The following is a 17,596-nucleotide window of genomic DNA, read 5'->3' on the forward strand; positions in this document are numbered from 1 at the left end:
TAAAAATAAATTAAAATTCATTGGGTGTCTTTAAGAGCCTGTGAGGGTTTGCTGATAAGCAATAGAGTAGCTGTCTGCTGATTTTCAACTACTGCTAGAAAATGAGGAGAAATTACAATGGTACTTAAATGTTAATGAACTACTACATTTGCCCTTTATAGAATGAATATCAGTATTCCAAATTAAAGGAAGTTATCATTAAAGCTTAGTTTATCACTCAGTCACTTCAGATTATTGGTTGTTCACTTATTAAGACTGATGCTTTGCAAAACTATCAGCTCCTCATTAACAGTCCCATCAATTTCCTTCACCTAAATCATTAGGTATGGAGGGAAAGCAAAGGAAAAAGTGCTTCCAGGCAAATTTCTCCATTTTCCTTCTAGCAGTTTCTGAATACAATTAACTTGCATGGATGCACCTGAAAACATGATTAATGAGGATTATTGAAATAATGATTATGAATTGTTTGCAATTACTGAGATAAATCCTGCCTTCCTTTGGTGGTGGAAATAGTTCCTACAGGTGCATCAGATGCCACTAATGAATATCCCAGTTTTCAGACATGGTTATTGTATATTGCTGTAATTGGAGCCTCTTAACTAGAAAGAAGTAGAGCAACAACTCCAAACTCTTCACACCAACCAGAAACATTTCTGTAATGCTCTTCTTTAAGAACAGTAAACAACTGCAGCCCTCTAATAATGTCTAACAAGGGATGAGTTATGATAAGTTTAAAAATATTTTTATAATGGGGTTTTCCTGGGCTTTTTGCTGTTAGTTTGCTTGAAGTAAGAAAAGCTTCTGTCTAATGTTTTTTCCATCCCAACACTGCCCTGAAGGGTTCACAATGAGCTGGGCAGGTTCATCCCTCCTGTGAGCCCAGGTTTCCTGTGGCTCAGGTGAGCTCCAGTTCTCCCTCTGAATGAGAAACTCAATGGACTCTATGTTATTTCAAAGCCAAAAAAAAGCAACTGTTGAAACCACAGCATTCCTGAGCTCCTGCCAGCACTATGGAAGACCCTCTCTGCTTTAGCAGTGCTTTATCATATTTTATGAATGTCAGCACAGACTTTGAATAGTTCCATTGTTTGGGATGGAAAACATTGTTTTCCCATTTAGGTACACCTGAAACTGTGGAAATGGAATTATTTTGGATCTCACTTCTATACCTTATTCAATTCCAGCAGTTACTACAAAGGAAGACTCACCCTTGGAGTCATTATTAAGCAACAGTGTTGATTGAACAGGATAAGGGGGAAGAAATTAAAATATATATATATATATGTATATCCCATTTGAAGTTTCCAGAGGACTCAGGTCCACCAGGTGTAACAGAGAAAGAATTGAGTATTTGCATGTAAAATTACCCATAGAGAGTTGGGAAGCATAGTCCATAGCCAGCCAAAAGTCCTGATACAGAAAAGAAGAATTCCCAGGTTTTGAGGAGGTAATTATTCAGGAAATTTTTATAGATATGTTAACTTGGATTTCATTGAAATTATGTGGGGTTTTTTTTAATTTTTGCTGGATTTTATTCTTAGTTCTCTCATTTCCTAAGTTTGCAGCCCCTTGAGCATGCATACGCACAGAAACACCTGCTTCTCCCCAGTGCAGACAACAAGGGAACGTGTCTGGGACCCTGTCAGGCTGGTGTGTAACAGAGACCAGCAGGTTCCTATGTAAACATGCCACTGAGCAATTACAGCTGTTTGCCCTCCTGGCCTTCACAAAGCCATATCCCCACTGCAAGAATGGAGAACAGGAACATGTGTTGTGTTGCTGGCTGTAGCAGCAACGTGTGAGTAGCAAAGAAAGAAAAAACCGCCCTGCGGAAAGTGAGACGCTCCGTGCTTCCAGGCTACACAGTCAGGCACAGGGAATTTACCACTGTATCATCATTTAGGCTTAGGTTTGAGTGCTGGTTTTCATTATTTTCACTTTGCATTGTTCAGTTTCATGAACAGGCGGGTGATATCTACGAGCCCGTACCGGGGGAGCGCTGCCAACGGCTACGCCTGCCCCAGCGGGATGGCGCTCCATTACGATGATGTTCCCTGCATCAACGGATCGGTAAGAGCTCAGCCTGCATGCAACAAATGCTTTGCATGTGTTCATTGCCATGTAGACATCTGAAAATTGTATTATCTAAAGATCCTCACTGGGCAGTTTCCAGATGAACTCATGTTTTTTTTTTGATTGGGGGTTGCAGACTCTTCTCACACCTATAGAATATAAGGGCATGGGACATGTTGTTTAGATTAACCTGCATGTGAGCCAATGTGCATTTAGAAAGCAGTTGCCTGCTGATGATTTGTTGCCAAGTCCTTGAATATAATACTCACTTGAGGAGGTATTTTTTTAGATCACACTGGAAAGGGCAAAATGAGGGACTCAGTTACACCAGGCACTTTTTGATGTCTATTGAAAAAAACACCAAAACTCAACAAGCACTTCTCAGTCCCTGTGGCTGCATTCCTGAGGATTACAGGTGCTGCTCGTCCCAAAGGAGAACCACAGTGGTCACTTCCATCTTCATAAATTGCAGAGCTGATCATAGGCAAATGTGTGATAGGATTTAACATGTAGTGGGTGCTCACCAATAGCAATATGGGGTCCTCAGGAAGGTTTACAGGGGAGCTACAGCCTATGTCAGCTCTTAATTTGTGTAAAAGCCCCACTAAGGGTGAACTCAAAGAAATTAATAGTTTCAAAGTGTGAGATGGACTGGACATTCAGTCCTCCAATACGTCAGTAATGCCCAAAAGATGTTAGAAATCCCCTCTTGGGAACACTGCATGATCCCTTGCGTGGAGAGCAGTCTTGGCATAGTTCTTGGATGTGCTCATGCCTTTGTTTGAGTAGTGTACTGCCATGGCCAGGATGGATATTTAGCAGTCAGATTGGTTTCTTTTAAGGTTAATTAGATGAATCACTATTGTTAAGCTTTCCATTTTTCTAAAAATTAACAAAAAAATGAACTATTTTAGTTCTTCTAGTTCAGAATAATAAATCTCTGTCAAATAAAATATGTTAGCATACCAGCAGCTGATATTCATGGGAAAGACATGTAGCCTGAAGAAATTAAAAAAACAAGATAGAAAAAACTTGGCTTCTGATAACTGCTAGGCTGTATTACTTTTAACAACTCATGTACCAGATGTAATCCCATGGATTCATTTGTGTAAACTGTGAGCATCCCCTTGCTAACACAGTCTGCCTCTGCCCCCTGGGTGCTGAAGGTGCAGTCAGGGTGTTAGGTTTGCTTGTGCTCAGGGCTGAGGCTGTGAGCCATGGAATGCAATGCTTGTTTTCCACACAGTGTCCTCCCCCCACTTTCTAAATAATGTCAGTAGTAAGGGTGTATGCTCGCTAAGCACTGAGGGCTTGCTGGAGTCCAAAGCATTGCTAATTTTTCATTTCAGTTAGGACGTTCTGCATGGTGCATTGTTCACTAACTGCCGAGGTGTGTGTGTTGCAGTGGGAACCAGAAGATGGCTTTCCTTCTTCTCGTAGCAGGAACATTGGAGAAGAAATGCTTTATGATAACGCAGGCCTGTACGATAACTTGCCGTCTCCAAAAATCTTTGCGCGCTATCCGCCAGCTGACAGGAAAGCCAATAGGTTATCTGCTGACAAACTCTCCTCTAACCATTACAAACACCCTGTCTCATCCAATCTGTCTTCTGCTCAGTCTGTCACTAATACCTCTGCTGTGGGGAGGGGATCTGGCTCGCAGGTACTGTACTGTTTAATACTTAACAAAGCTTTTTATTTGTTCTGTTTATCTGGTTGTTATCTGAAGGGACTCTTAGAGTCCCTTAGCGTTAGCGCTGACGTGCCTGGAGTTTCGTTTTTAGCCCACTGCAAATGAAGCAGGTTTGCAAAGGTGTAAATTCCAATGTGGAAGTAGTGGTACTTGGGAAAGGCTTTGCCAACATGTTCTTGATGATTTACAGATGGTGAATAATAAGAAAAAAAACAATGTGACCTTCCACACCTAACCTGAATGCATGCCTAGCTACCTTTTGACTCCTCAGGCAGAGATGTCTTAGGAAAAAACCCAAAAAAGATAGGTGACATGTGACCTGACTGTGACAGCAAATTTGGCTCTTTAGAAATTAGTATATATTAGTATATATACTAATTTATATATTATGTATACTTTGGTTATACATTTTATGAATATGCATATGTATAATAACTTGATGTTATATGTTTAGTAAATTATGTTGTATATATTCATATATACCATCTTTATGTTACTGCCTGTTATTTTCTTCCCCATAAAAAAAAATGAAGCTATTTCTCTGCTGCTTTCTGAGGGTGGCTGCAGGCTTTTGTACCTCAGACATGAACCTACAGAGCAGATGAAGTCGTGTGAGCTCAGCATTGTAGCAGATGGGCACCACCCAGCAGGGGAGCAGAGCAAGCCTTGCTCACAGCCATGCCAAGAACCTTCTCAGAGCCCTTAGCTGGTCTCTGAAAGGTGGTCATTGGCTTAAACCAATGTATCACAGTGTGAATATATCACAGTGATGCACGGTTTTCAATCTAATCTGACATGGAACAGTTCAGATAAATGTTTCCCTTGTATAAGGTACCTATCATACTGTGTGTTAACTCACTTAACCCTTACAGAAACTTCATATTGGAATATTGGAATTCAGGGCAGTTGCAGAATTGGAGGTGGACATGAGCAATAAATTACTGCAGCAGCAAGCTTCTCAGTGCACTCCCAATTCAGTCCTTACAAACCTTTGGGAGCAGGAGAACAGAGCATGGCACACATGTGCCCTGTGCTTGGCTGGAGCATCCTCCATGGAAACACTATGAGTGGTCAGGACAGGGTTATCTTTCCAGGGTTCAGTTCATTGCTATGAGTCCTCTAAATTGAAACCCCTTGAATATGAGATGCTCTGTTCCTGGTAATCTTGTGAGCCTGTCTGCCTGTTATGAGAGGGTTTTTTTAAGTAAGAAAAGCTTTTAAGTAGTAGCTAGAAGTTGTATAAGGGGAAAAAGATGATTAACTCCTAGCACTTAAAAACATGTAATAATCATATTGTTTCAAAAAAAAAATCCACAAGGATGGCAAGGTCATATAGTAAATAAGAAATAATGTTGAATTTTTGTGTGGCAAACCCTGGTAGGTTTTACTGTGTGCAATTAACTCTGAAAAACTTGTGTTTCAAGAGTTCTTACTGTAAAACATTTTTCAAAGGTACATTTTTTTCTGCCTTGCAGTGGCTTTCTTAGTACTGTAAATGCCAGGGTTCTGAATGCCTTGGAAACCATGATGCCACCAGAAACAGGGAGTTTATCCCTTGTTATCCTGTGATTTCTGGCACGGCTCCTGCTGAGCAGTCAGTTCCCAGAGGCATCTCTGGAGGAAGCGCCGTCTCCAGCCCAATCAATGTGCTCTATTAAGGCTCTCTGATGTAGCAAACAGCTTTCTGTCAAGCTCTGCCCTTGATGAAAGGGTGAAAGTAATGCCAGTGGCACGGGAATAGCTGGAGCCCATTTGTACTTTTGTTTTCAAACAGTTTAAAGGCAAGAAACCTCCGGTGACTGCTAATGGGATCGCCGGAAAAGCAAGGACTTTAAACAGCCAGCCCAAGAAATCCGAGACGGTTTCCTGTGTGAAGCGCACGGCATCCAGTAAGTGTCTGTCCTCACTGCTGCCTCACTGGGGAGTCAGGAGGGTGCCCAGAAGGGCTCCTGTCTTAGCAGACAGGGTACAGAACCACTGTGGTTTTTGTGAGCTGAGAGGCCAAGGAGGAGATGCCAAGACTGAACAGGAGATACCTTGGTGATTTCAGTCCAGCCACACCACACGAGAAAGGGTGCCTGTCATACTGGGAGAGTGATAAATATGAAATGTGGACCTGTGGCTGCTGCAAAGTCATGAGGACAGCAGGGAAGAAAGAAGGATAATGATTCCTCATTTGGAGCAGAGAGGAATTCTATCTTCCTGTTGGAAAAGGAAGATGAGGAGCTATAGGCATAAGAAGGAGATATAGCGGAGATACAGACATAAGAACATTGTGTTGCTCATAAGTGGGCTTACTAATGAAGTCTTATTTAGGGAGCCGTGGATTTAATGGCAACAAGATAAATTGGTGTTAGACTTTAGGACAGAAGTAAATAGCTTCTAACTGACTAAAACTGGCTTAACAACTCTTTGTCAGGAATGATTTCCTATCATAGAGTGTGCCTTCAGATATGTGACAGACAAAGCGATCTCTTAGCTGACCTATCTTCTTTGAGTCTGCAACTGGAGCAGAGCTATAGAGGGGTGGTATGAATTAGACCACAAATATATGTGAGCCACGAAATGAAAGCATTTGTATGGGAAATTAAAAAAGAAAAAGAAAGCTGCCAAGCATCAAAGAAGTGTGAACATCCTTGTATTCTCTTATGTAAGGTGAGAAAAGATGTTCACTTGAAGTAGGAATGAAAGTCAGGCAAAAGGCCAAGGAGGTGGTTTTTCCTCTGACCCTTTCAATTAGAAACGAAGCGTTCATAGCTAGAGAGGAGCCTCCTTTCCATCTTCTGAACTACAAAGAAAGGCAAGGCCATTTTTCAAAACCAGTGTGCTATAAAGTAACTGGTATTTCTCATTTTCCTCATGTAAATATAAAGAACAAACTCTATCCCAGATCATTGTTGTAGCTGTGCTGCAGAACTTGGCAGAAATCATGGACCTTGAGAAAGAGCCAGTGGAAGAGGAAGGCCAAACCTTTTCCTCAAACCATAGAATTATAGAATGGTTTGGGTTGGAATGGAGCCTTGAAGATCATCCAGTTGCAGCACTCCTGCCGTGGGGAGCCATGACATGCTTCATGTCATGTTTAGTCTCAGGGATCAGTTCAGGGTTGTGCTGTTAATTTAAACCCTAATTAACTACAATCTGATACATGCAGATGCAGAGCAGTACAAATATGGCAAGAATCGTGTGGAGGCAGATGCAAAGAAGTTACAAAGCAAAGAGGAGGAGCTGCTGAAGAAAAAAGAAGCCCTTCGGAACAGGCTGGCCCAGCTCCGGAAAGAAAGGAAAGATCTGCGTGCTGCCATTGAAGTCAATGCTGGTAGGAGGTGCTTTTTTGTGCTGAATTCTCACCTGAGAATTAGCTTAGCTATCCAAACAGCTTTGTATTCTGTGCTGAGGACATGTCACCCTAAACAAGGTTAGGTTTCGATGCTGAGCAATGCTCTGTAATGTCTATATTTGCTTTCTATATAGATACAAAATGTATAAGATAAAAATACATATGTGTTTATACTTATTTTATATATGCATGTGTATGCATACACTAAGGAATTATACTGGTGAGAACTTCAGGTAAGCAGAACATGGGAATATTTTTTTTGTCGCTCGCTAATTATATTTGCATTATACGAAAAAATTTAAAAAAAAACTGATTTGAAACCAGACTAGATATCTAGGAATGTCACTTGATAGAAGGTATTTGCTTTATGCTACTAAACTTTTTACGTGAAAAAAGTGTTTTATGTGAAGTACCTAATTTTTTTTTCATGTCACTGATATGTAGAGACCTTGTTTCCTTACTTTTTAGAAATAAAGTAATTCTTTAAGTGTCACTTTAACATTATCGTTTTTGAAATAATAAAATTGCTGTGAATGACAGGCAGGAAGACCCAAGTGATTCTTGAAGACAAGTTAAAGAAGCTGGAAGAGGAGTGTAAGCAGAAGGAGGCTGAGCGTGTAAATCTGGAGCTGGAGCTGACTGAGGTGAAGGAGAGCCTTAAGAAAGCCTTGGCTGGTGGCATCACACTGGGCTTGGCTATTGAGCCCAAATCAGGAACATCAAGTCCACAGGTATGCAAAGCCATTGAACATGCAAATCCCAGGACCATGGGCTGGGAGTCCTCAGCCTTCCCAGCTCCACCAAAAATGAGTAGGAACTGAAAGTATAATGGTTTTTTAAGCCCGAGAAATAAGAGCAGAATTAAATGCCTTTCTGTGTTATTTACATTTCCTGCAGCAGCAGGGAGCAGGTAGGCATGGGACTCACAGGCAGGATATGTCAGGATAATGTGCAAAAAGCCAACACGTTGTCCTCAGTGGTTGTATAAGTGCAGAAACCAAGACATTGCTCCAGCCCAGGGAGATTTAAATGCACCAAGTCATCCTGCAGTGATGAAGCCCTGCTTGTGGTGGTGATTGTCAGTTGTGTCACACTCTGCAAGGGCTGCATCTCACACCTTCAGGGTGGAGTTTGTGCTACAGATCTGTGTCTGAAGCAGCCATCACAGAAAGATCAGAGGGATACCTCAATTCCTCTGGATTATCCATAGTTGTTTAATCAGACCCATAGTTGTTTAACAGAAAAGAAACTTCAATTTTCATCACAGAACACACATGCACATTGTTTTGGTTTTTTTGTTCTAATCTCCTTTTCATTTATTCATTATTATTATTAATATAGTTTCCTTAAAAAAGAGTTCTGCAGTTCTGAATCTAAACTAGAAAATATTGCACATGTGACTGCTTGGAGGAAACTCAATATAGGCTTTTCACTCTTTATTAGTCTCCAATTTTCAAGCACCGAACTTTGGAAAACTCTCCAATCTCCAGCTGTGATACCAGTGATACTGAGTGCTCCATCCCTGTGAATAGTGCAGCAGCTCTGAAGAGACCTCCCTCATCAAACAACTCTCCATGTCGGGGCCATGTCCTTCGAAAAGCAAAGGTGAGAGCACTGATGTCTTAATTGTCTTCTTCTGTAGTTTTTCATACTTTCTTACAAAGTCCTTTTTAGCCGGAAGAAGAGAATATCTAAATTATTCATATTACTACATAAATATTGCTGGTTTGGGGAACTTTCTGCAGAAGAGTTGGTAAGTTAGTTTGGGAGACAGAATTGACTGTACTCTGATTCCATGTTTTTCTCTGTTTTTTAGATTTAATTTGCAAAGTAAGTAGTCTGTGATGTAGACAGTCCATGTGTCCACTACTCTGTGTAGCAGAGAAGTGGTTAAAAGAGCACTGTTACAGTAAGTGATTAGAAATGGCACAAGATTGGGTCTGACCTTTTCCAGCCACTGCAAGAACATTATAATTAATGACAATGTGTTGTACAAGTATCTGCTCAATGTACATTTAAAGTAAAAGTTGAATTACTTCAATTTTGTTTTGCAAGTACCAGGCTGAAATTTGCTGTCCTCTTGTATTGTTACAGTGTTCTAATTTTTGTGGTTTAGTTTAAATGGGATTTGTATGACCATTCTTCTGGGCTAAATTTGCTGGCAGCATAAACATGTGGGCAACACATAGCCAAGGGTGGCAGTAATAGTGTTGGGCCCAAGCTTTTGTTTATTTAGTAGTTCACTGCCAGTTGTAATTATAAACAGCAATAATCATAAACACTTGTGGTTCATGAAGGCTATTTCCATTTTCATTGATGTCTTCTGTACTGGGATTTCTTCAAGTAACTTTTGCTACACGTATTCATTGATTATATACATTTCCAGTATCTGAGCATAAACTGGAACCTAAATAGAGTAGATACTGAAAAATCAGCCTCTCAAAAAAATTATTTTATTATTAAATTATCATAATAGAATTATTTTTCCTGATACACTATTTGAGACAGCTTTCTCACCCTTCTTCTACCCCCTTTGCATAGACATCAGCTGCTTTTTCCTGCCATTTAGCCTGATTCATTTAAATCCAACTAAGAATAATTATACTCAGCATAATAGGTTTCAGTTCTAATCAACTATGAAGTCTACAGCTTGTGTTTCAAACCTGAGGAAGGATTTATGTGCTCTAAAGCTTATCTGTGTTTTCCAATTATAGCCTAATTTGTGCCATAACGATATAATCTCTAACTGTCCACTTTGTCTTAGATGTGGATGGTAGCTCAGCAATACTCAGGGAGTGTGCTCTAGCAGAGCACAGTGCTTGCAGATGGGAGCATGGATTTGTGCTGGACAGGCACATTAAATCCAGACATCTAATCGTTACAGCTGGAGAAACCAGGGCATTATAAAAACCTAAACATTTTTGGTGTAAAGAATACCTTCCTGTAGTACATTTTTTATGCTCAGCATACCATACAGGAAAAGCCCTGCTGTGTTTGGTGTCAGTGTGCTTTGGATGGCACAGTAAGTTGGTCAAGGTTTTTGGCAGAGCAATCTTAGATATAGGATTAGTCTAATCAAAAAGGATATGGAGCAAGTAAGCATATTTTTCCCATGCTGGGAAAAATAACTCAAAGTATCCAATTCAGCTTGAACAGCTTTTTCCCTAAAACCTCATGCACTAAATACTAAGAGTGAAATTTTGCTGAATTAGATAGTGCAACCCAATCTGTTCCCAGCCCATTGGCAGCCACAGCTGCCATCAGGTGCACATCTGCAGCACGCCCCACGCTCGGGGGTCGCTGTACGTGTGCGGGGGTGGAATTTGGCTCTCAGTTCTTTTGGCCATTTGCAGCTGTGAGTGAGCCCAGGCCTTGTAGATGTGGCTCAGGAAAGGGTGTCACACATGAATATCCCAGAGCAGGACTTGGCTCTCCAGGCATGGATGTCAGTGCAGTTTGTGGGAGTGAAACTGATTCCACACCTGTGCTCGCGCTTGCATCCCCAGCAGCTGGCACCTCTCCCGATGCTGGGAGGGAGTTGTATAAAAGTTCAAAATGTCAGAATATGGGGTTTTTTCCTCTGGTGTGTATTTGAATGCACTGAATGCCTCCCTTCTTGGCCTTTTCCTTGCATTGTGTCACCTGCCAGTCTCGTGTCACAGCGTGCTCACCAGGCAGCAGCGCTGTGCCTGTGCTGGGGCAGCTGCTGCTCTGTGCCTCTGCACCCTGCACACCTGGGACAGCAGGTTTGGAAGCTCTGCCACTAAAAGCTTTCTCCTCTCAGATGCACTAACATTAGAAGAAAATACAGAGAGAAGTAAGACAGATTTAGTGTTAAGTATAAGAAAGAGCAGCAATTTGGGGATTGGTTGTTCAGGACACACATTATGCATACACATACATATGCATACATACATTTGAATTTTTAAACTTTTTTTTTACAAGTGTCTTTAATTTTTTTTTAGAAAGTAATTATGCATATTTTTAAGAAGCCAGAAGGCATTTTAATTGCAATTTTGTCTAATCTGTACTTGGCTAGAAATGGAAACTCCAATTAAAATATGGAAAATAATATTCTGCGTCAGTAGTCCTAGAGAAGTAAAAAGATTCAAATATCCTTGCTGTACAGCAATTATTTAAACATTTCACATATTCATTTAAATGTCAAATTAGTTTCTAAAGCCAAATTGTTATGTGCAGCAAGAAAACTGAAATTGGTATTTCTGATTTGTTTTTGAAACTAGTGGGCTGGTGAACGTCAGCATCTTACATCTTGCTTGTGTTCAAGGACTGGAGAAGAAAAGGAGCTGTCCCAGTTTCCCAGCTCCCAGTCAGGCTGTCAGTGTTGACTGAGACATTCTTTCCTTGGTGTGAACTTGCAGGAGCAGTGGAAAGAAACAAAAAGTTCCTTTTGCACCTGCAGAAGAAGCTTCTGCTTGCAAGCCTTATTTAACACTTCAAAGAAAATCGCCTCCCAGTTGCTTAGCCAAGGACTTCCTTTATAGCTTTGGTAGCATATCTATAGAGAACACAGATTTAATAGAGTTTTTAAAGTAATCTAATTTCTACCAGTACCGTGTTTTAACTTTAGAATTACCATAATTTGAAGAGTAAAACTGAATATTTAAAATACACTGAATTTTAGTAAAAACACCATTTAAATTAAAAAAAACCAGACAGAAGTTTAGAAACAAAGTAAATTATAGTTTAATTTTAAACCCGTGGGGTTTTTTTTTTCTTACATTGCTAAAGCAGCCATCAACTGTGACCTTTACTGTTATTTTACAACAGCTGAAGAGGTGTTATGGTCATACAGCTGTTGTAAGAGCCAAACTAATGCTCTTACTGCTTTCAGCAGCAGGAACAGCTATTTACATGCATAAGTAATGGATTTCAGTCAGAGCTCTTAAATGTTGTGGAATGAGTGTTAAATTCAGGAATTCATGTTGGAAGCCAAGTCAGCAGGCTGCCTGCAGAGTGTCTCTCTCTGGTGGGTCAGAGAGGAATCTGCAGCCCCCAGTGCCTGGCGAGGAGCAGCTGCTCCAAGGGGATTGCTGGAGCCAGAGGCCACCTCCTGTGGATCTTCAGTGGCTCCTGAGGCTGAAAGGGTGGCATTCAGGGAGGGGGGCAGTGTGGATGTCCTGAGGTGAGCCCATCCTGCTTCAGCCCTTCTGCTGCTGTGTGCTGTTAGGAGATGCTGTAGGTGACATTCGATGGCCACAAGTTTTACTGACCTGGGGGTTCAGCTGTGGCAGTCTCATGATTTTCACCTATGTGGCAGAAGAAATGGCAATACCTTGCTCTGAGACAAATGACTAAAAGCATTATAGATTACATGTTTTGCTGTGGATGGTGTTTTTGTCCTCAGCTAACAGGTGAGGAAACTGAGGCCCAGAAAGCCAAAGCAATTTCTTTAATTTGCCAGGCAATATCTCAATTTGGATTATCTATAAGGGAAACAAATGCAATGCAAACTGACTTGTTTCTCTTAAGCCTGCCTGTTTGTCTCTCTGCTAAGTTGCTCTTTTTAGTCATAAATTTATGTGTTTGCCATGAGTCTTATAATGAAAAAATTGAAGAGCAGTAAAGCAATCACTTGGTGTCAGCTCTGAGAGATATTGAGGGCTTCCTGCTGTCTTACACCAGTCATTTAGAGAGCCTTGTGTGCTTAAATCAGCCTTTCCCTTAGGGAGATCTGAGTGCTTTACACCAGCTGTGGGGTGTCAATTGCTCCAGAGGTCCCCTCTGCAGAATACAAACATGGCTTATTTGCACTGCACTAGAAAATATGTTGCTCTATGTAGTTGTGGAAGGGTAGATGCTGTGCACAGACTATCAGAACATTCTTGTGAGCATTCCCTAACTAAGTTTTGGGCTGAATCCAGCAAAGTTAATGAAAAAAACTGTTATTGACCCCAGTTGTGGCTTAGCAGATACAATGACATCAGTGAAATATCCTGATTTCTTTTAACATTTTCTGTATCTTTTTTTTTCCCCCTTTCCAGGAATGGGAGATGAAAAATGGAACATAAACATAACAAAGCCACTCACTTTCCATAAAAGCCTTACCTACTACAGACCAAGACATAGGCTGCAAAGGACTCACCTGGAAGGTCACATCAAATGATAAAACATGAGAAGTTTTATAACTCTGTTAAGTTAATGGTAGCTTGGCGCTAATTTGCCTGTATTCCCTCTACTGTATTGCTGTGTAACTACGTGTGCCCCTTTTTATTAGCTGTAACTCCTTGTTTCCAACTTCACTGGTAGAGAAAATGAAAACCAAAAAAAACCCAACCATAGGAACTAAAAAGGAGCATAAAGTCACAGTTGCAAGTTTACTTTGCTGAAGCAGCAAAGAACCAGCGATGTTAATTATAGTGCATCAGACAGCTGGAACACTGCTGAAGACTGGTGGGAAATCCTGATTCCTGCAGGTTAAAACTGCCTTTGGAACTGTGCCACAGAGCAGGTCTAACTCATCAGCAGAGGCTTTGCTGGTGGCTGCTCACATGGCAAAGCAAACCTGAAGAAATGTGCTCACAGAGGCAGCAGTGCCTGCTCAGCCCAGCAGCTCTGCAGGGCCACAAGGACTCATTGGTGAAGCGTTTTTGGATACTTTTCAGACAGATGCTTTTGTCATGGGGAGATAAAAAGCTGCCAAACTTCGAGACAGATGCGTTTTTGTACGTTCTCTTTATTGCTGTTCTGAAGCACCAGTCATTTTCAAAGGTCATGTTCTTGAACTATGACTTGTTCCTGATTTTTTTAAAAGGCAAACAGGTATTTTTAGATACTGCTTCTTTTCTATACATTTTAAAGAAGAAAAAGAAAACAATTGAACTTAGTCCTCAACAGATAACGGCAACTCAGAATGACTTTTGCAGTCAGTCTTGTTTTGTTTTTTATAATATAGTATTGTTAAACTTGAGGTATAGAACACTGCTGTACTTAGTTTCCTTTGTCTGTTTTCAGACCTCAGCTATTATTTTTGAGGAAGATGGACTGAAAAGGTAATAATTTTCAGACTCTTTTATAAACCGTTTAACACATAATTGGGAATTTTCTCAAACAGGGCTCCATTTCAGATTACTAGGTAATAGCATCTTGCATTTTAGTCTGTAAAATTACAAAAATCTGTTTTTCTTTGTCTCTTATCCATGTCATTCCCGAGAAATTACATGCAGTAAATTGCCACTGAAGCCCTTCAAAATCTCAAGATTGGTTTTAAAAAATCAGAAGGGGGTTGGGGGGAGAATGTATAATCAGATGGCTTCTTTTAAGTTTTCTCTTTTGCTTTTTTAGGCCTTTGGAGAGCTTTCAATCATACTCTCAAGATTTTTTTCCTCCTCAACTGTGAGGAGTAGAAAATTCATTTTTAAAATTACCTCAAAATATGAGTAGTGTTTTAATCACAGATGTTAGGGCTGGAGTCCTGATAATTAGTTAAGACTGCAATCAAAATCACAGAATTTGGCAAGACAGCAGTTATCAAGGATCCCATCCCTTTGTGGCCAAGCCTGCAGATTATCTCTTACCTTTAGGAATGGGTGTGTGCAACTCCTGGGGGGTACACTGGGATTCTCAGCTGAGCTGGATGCCAGAGGACTTCCTGCAGGAGCTTGTGGGATTTGAAGGCACAGCTCTATCAAAAGACCTGACAGCTGACAGGAGATGGGGCTGTGTCCTGTTCCCAAATGCATTTAGGGCCAGGGACCCCACTGACCTTAGCAGTGTAGAAATGGGGCCCAGCATGAGAAAAGGCTCTTTGCTTCTTGGTACAAAGGGCCCCAGGAATGCAGATACAGTAGGAAAGCAAGTCTCAGTGTGGTTTTCATTGAAAACACTATTTTTTTAATATTAGTTTAGGTCACTTATTAACTCTCTAACTTGAGGGCACATTCTGTGCTGTGTGACTATGGACTAAACAGCATCAAATTCCCATAAATAATAGCAGAAACAAATTTGAAGCAAAAGTAAATTCATTTAGGCTTTTTATTTCAAATTAAGTTATTTATTTGTATATTTCAATAAATATTTAATTTATATCTGTACATATTTATAATGCAAATTAGGCTTCTAGTCAAGGTTAGCAGTGATGTAACAGTTGCCGTTAAGAAGTGCTCCTGCATCAAGTAATGCAGAGTAGTCAAAAGCCAGATCACTTGTCTTGCTTACCCAATATTGGCATTGTCTCTTTCCACCCCCTTATGCCATGCTAAAAAAAAAAAAAAAAAAAAAGAAAAATTCCTTGGCAAGGACAGGTTTTAGTCAATGCCTGAGGTGGATGTGTGTCAGTCTCTGCCCAGGTAAATGGAAATTGTGTGGTGCAGCCTTCCTTCAGCACCTATAGCTCCCTGGGCCCCTATGGTGCCTGCTGCACAGGGGCTGCTCCCTAATCTAAACATCTTTCACTCTTCTTCCACCAAGGCTCCACAAAGCCACCACCACTTTAGTCTATTCTGTGTAACAGCCAAGGTTCTGAAAGGGGGAAAACCAAAAACCTTGGAAATAACCTCACTATAGACCACTCTCAGTGCTGTGAAATGTACTCTGTTGCCTTGAATAGCACTATTGCTGCACAATTTTTTATGAAGAGCAACAGAACTTGTATTTTTCACTGGTTTTAGATTCCAGGATCACCAGGCAAACTCAGCCATAGAGCAGCATGACTTTTGTTTGAAAGGAAAACTCTCGTATTTTGAACCATTTCTACGTCTTCTAAGAAAATGTTACACTTATGCTTCCTCACCAAATGCCTGTTACTGTACCAGGTGCTTTTTTTAAATTGTTTGTTTTGTTTGTTTTGTTTTTTTTTTAATGGGTGATGCTTTTTTTTTTACAAAAAACCCGGATCATAACTTTGGGGGATCAAGGGCGTTTTTTTAATGAGATGATTGTGGCAATTTGATTTTTCAAATGGAGAATATTAATTTAGTATCAAGTTTTGTTAGACACTTTCAAATTAATTGGCCAAGGGTGTATGTTGTATGATAATGTTCTCATATTAAGAATGTAATTATTTCCTTATTGTATTTTTTAAAAAACAAAATCATATTTAAAAAAATCTCTGTGAAAAAAAGCATGATAGAAACATGAAAAAAAAGGTTTTGTTTTATTTTTGTTATTGGATATGTTGGCAGTGCCCATTATAATTGACTGTAAATATAGCCTTTCTACTGTATTTCTCAGTGTATTTAAGTTCTTTCTGACACACGTTCATGGACACTTCTGGTAAAAAAAAAAGAAAAAACAACAAAAAAACAAAAGTCCAAAATAGACTCACCTTCAAATGTGTGTCTTAGTAGCTTCAACTAACTTTATGCCTTTCTAGTTTATTCTTCAGAAAGTCTTGCAAAGTGTGACAAAAGACTGGCACCCGGTAGGTGCGACAGATCTGAGACCATTATTAATAAAGTTACCTGTCAAAAAAAGGATTTGCAGTGCTGTTTCTTGGTGTTTGTCAGTTCCAGAGGCACCTCCAGGTGCTGAGGTGGCATCTTAGCAGCTCTCCCACAATAGTCAGAACTCAGCTGAGAACCATTCTCCTGTGCCAGTCAGTTGAAAAATGTTTGGACGTTATCATGAGTATTTTTTGGTATCGGTTGTATCCCCATTTAACTGAGCAATGACCTCCTGCAACTTGAATGCAGCCCAAGGACTCTCTTGGCAATGGAAATGTGGAATTTGATGTATTTGGAGTTCATAGCATCACTTCCCACTTGCCTGTTGCATCTGCACCAGTTTGCTTAGCTGTCAACTCCACTAATAAATTATGCAATATGTAAGACATAAAAAATTTCCTCTAAGAAATGAAAGTGGATTAAAATTAAACTGAGCTGATTACCAGGCTACTTAAAGATGAATGTAGCAATTTCTTATAGATGACTGACAGATGAGATTGAGAAGTGTTAAGCTGTAATTACTCCTTGCTGCTTTTCTTAGATTTTGCTCTTGCTCCTGTTACACCACAATTATTACCAAATTTATAAAGTAGAAAGCTTAAGTAGAATATACATTTCATTTTCCCAAACTGAGGGAAGCAATACTCTAAAGTAGTTAATTGGGTTTTTTTCTGTAGTTACAGCCTCCAAGATCATAATGGAGTTTTGATAGGTAGGTCCATGTACTGCATAATAACAATTAAAGAAAAAAAAAAAAAAAAAAACAAAACAAAAAAACCAACAAAAACCAAACAAAAATTAACCTAAAAACACATCAGGAAAAACAAACAAAAAATAAACCTGCCATAATCCTTATGGTCTAAAATGCAGCAAGTATCTCTAGTCTCTGATTCATAAGAATTGCAGAAGTAAATGACCAAAAAAAAAAAGGAAAACCACCTGCATTGCTGGTGTCTCAATCATCTGCTTTTGTACCTATACAACATTATCCAAATGGCTCTTACTGCCATAAATATATAAACTCTATGGGAGATGGTACAAGGGGCACAGCAATCCCTCCAGACAAGGAAAAATCCTATTCATATT

General features: G+C 40.0%; 1 protein-coding gene across 2 annotated transcripts in view; it reads left to right on the forward strand.

The window, feature by feature from the left end:
* The window catches only part of AFAP1 (actin filament associated protein 1), a 111,528-nt gene extending 94,996 nt beyond the window's left edge, over nt 1-16,532 (forward strand). Inside the window, exons 12-18 of one of the 2 annotated variants that reach the window (XM_030948375.1) lie at nt 1,953-2,070; nt 3,479-3,736; nt 5,541-5,655; nt 6,921-7,085; nt 7,647-7,837; nt 8,550-8,711; nt 13,112-16,532. In XM_030948375.1, coding sequence (XP_030804235.1) covers nt 1,953-2,070; nt 3,479-3,736; nt 5,541-5,655; nt 6,921-7,085; nt 7,647-7,837; nt 8,550-8,711; nt 13,112-13,138 — 1,036 coding nt within the window. In that variant the 3' untranslated portion in view covers nt 13,139-16,532. The remainder of the gene's footprint in view (nt 1-1,952; nt 2,071-3,478; nt 3,737-5,540; nt 5,656-6,920; nt 7,086-7,646; nt 7,838-8,549; nt 8,712-13,111) is intronic. The other variant, XM_030948376.1, reaches the window with a different exon arrangement.
* The last annotated feature ends 1,064 nt before the right edge of the window (nt 16,533-17,596 follow it).

This window comes from Camarhynchus parvulus, chromosome 4 (genome assembly GCF_901933205.1).
Source record: "Camarhynchus parvulus chromosome 4, STF_HiC, whole genome shotgun sequence".
Classification (NCBI taxonomy): domain Eukaryota; kingdom Metazoa; phylum Chordata; class Aves; order Passeriformes; family Thraupidae; genus Camarhynchus; species Camarhynchus parvulus.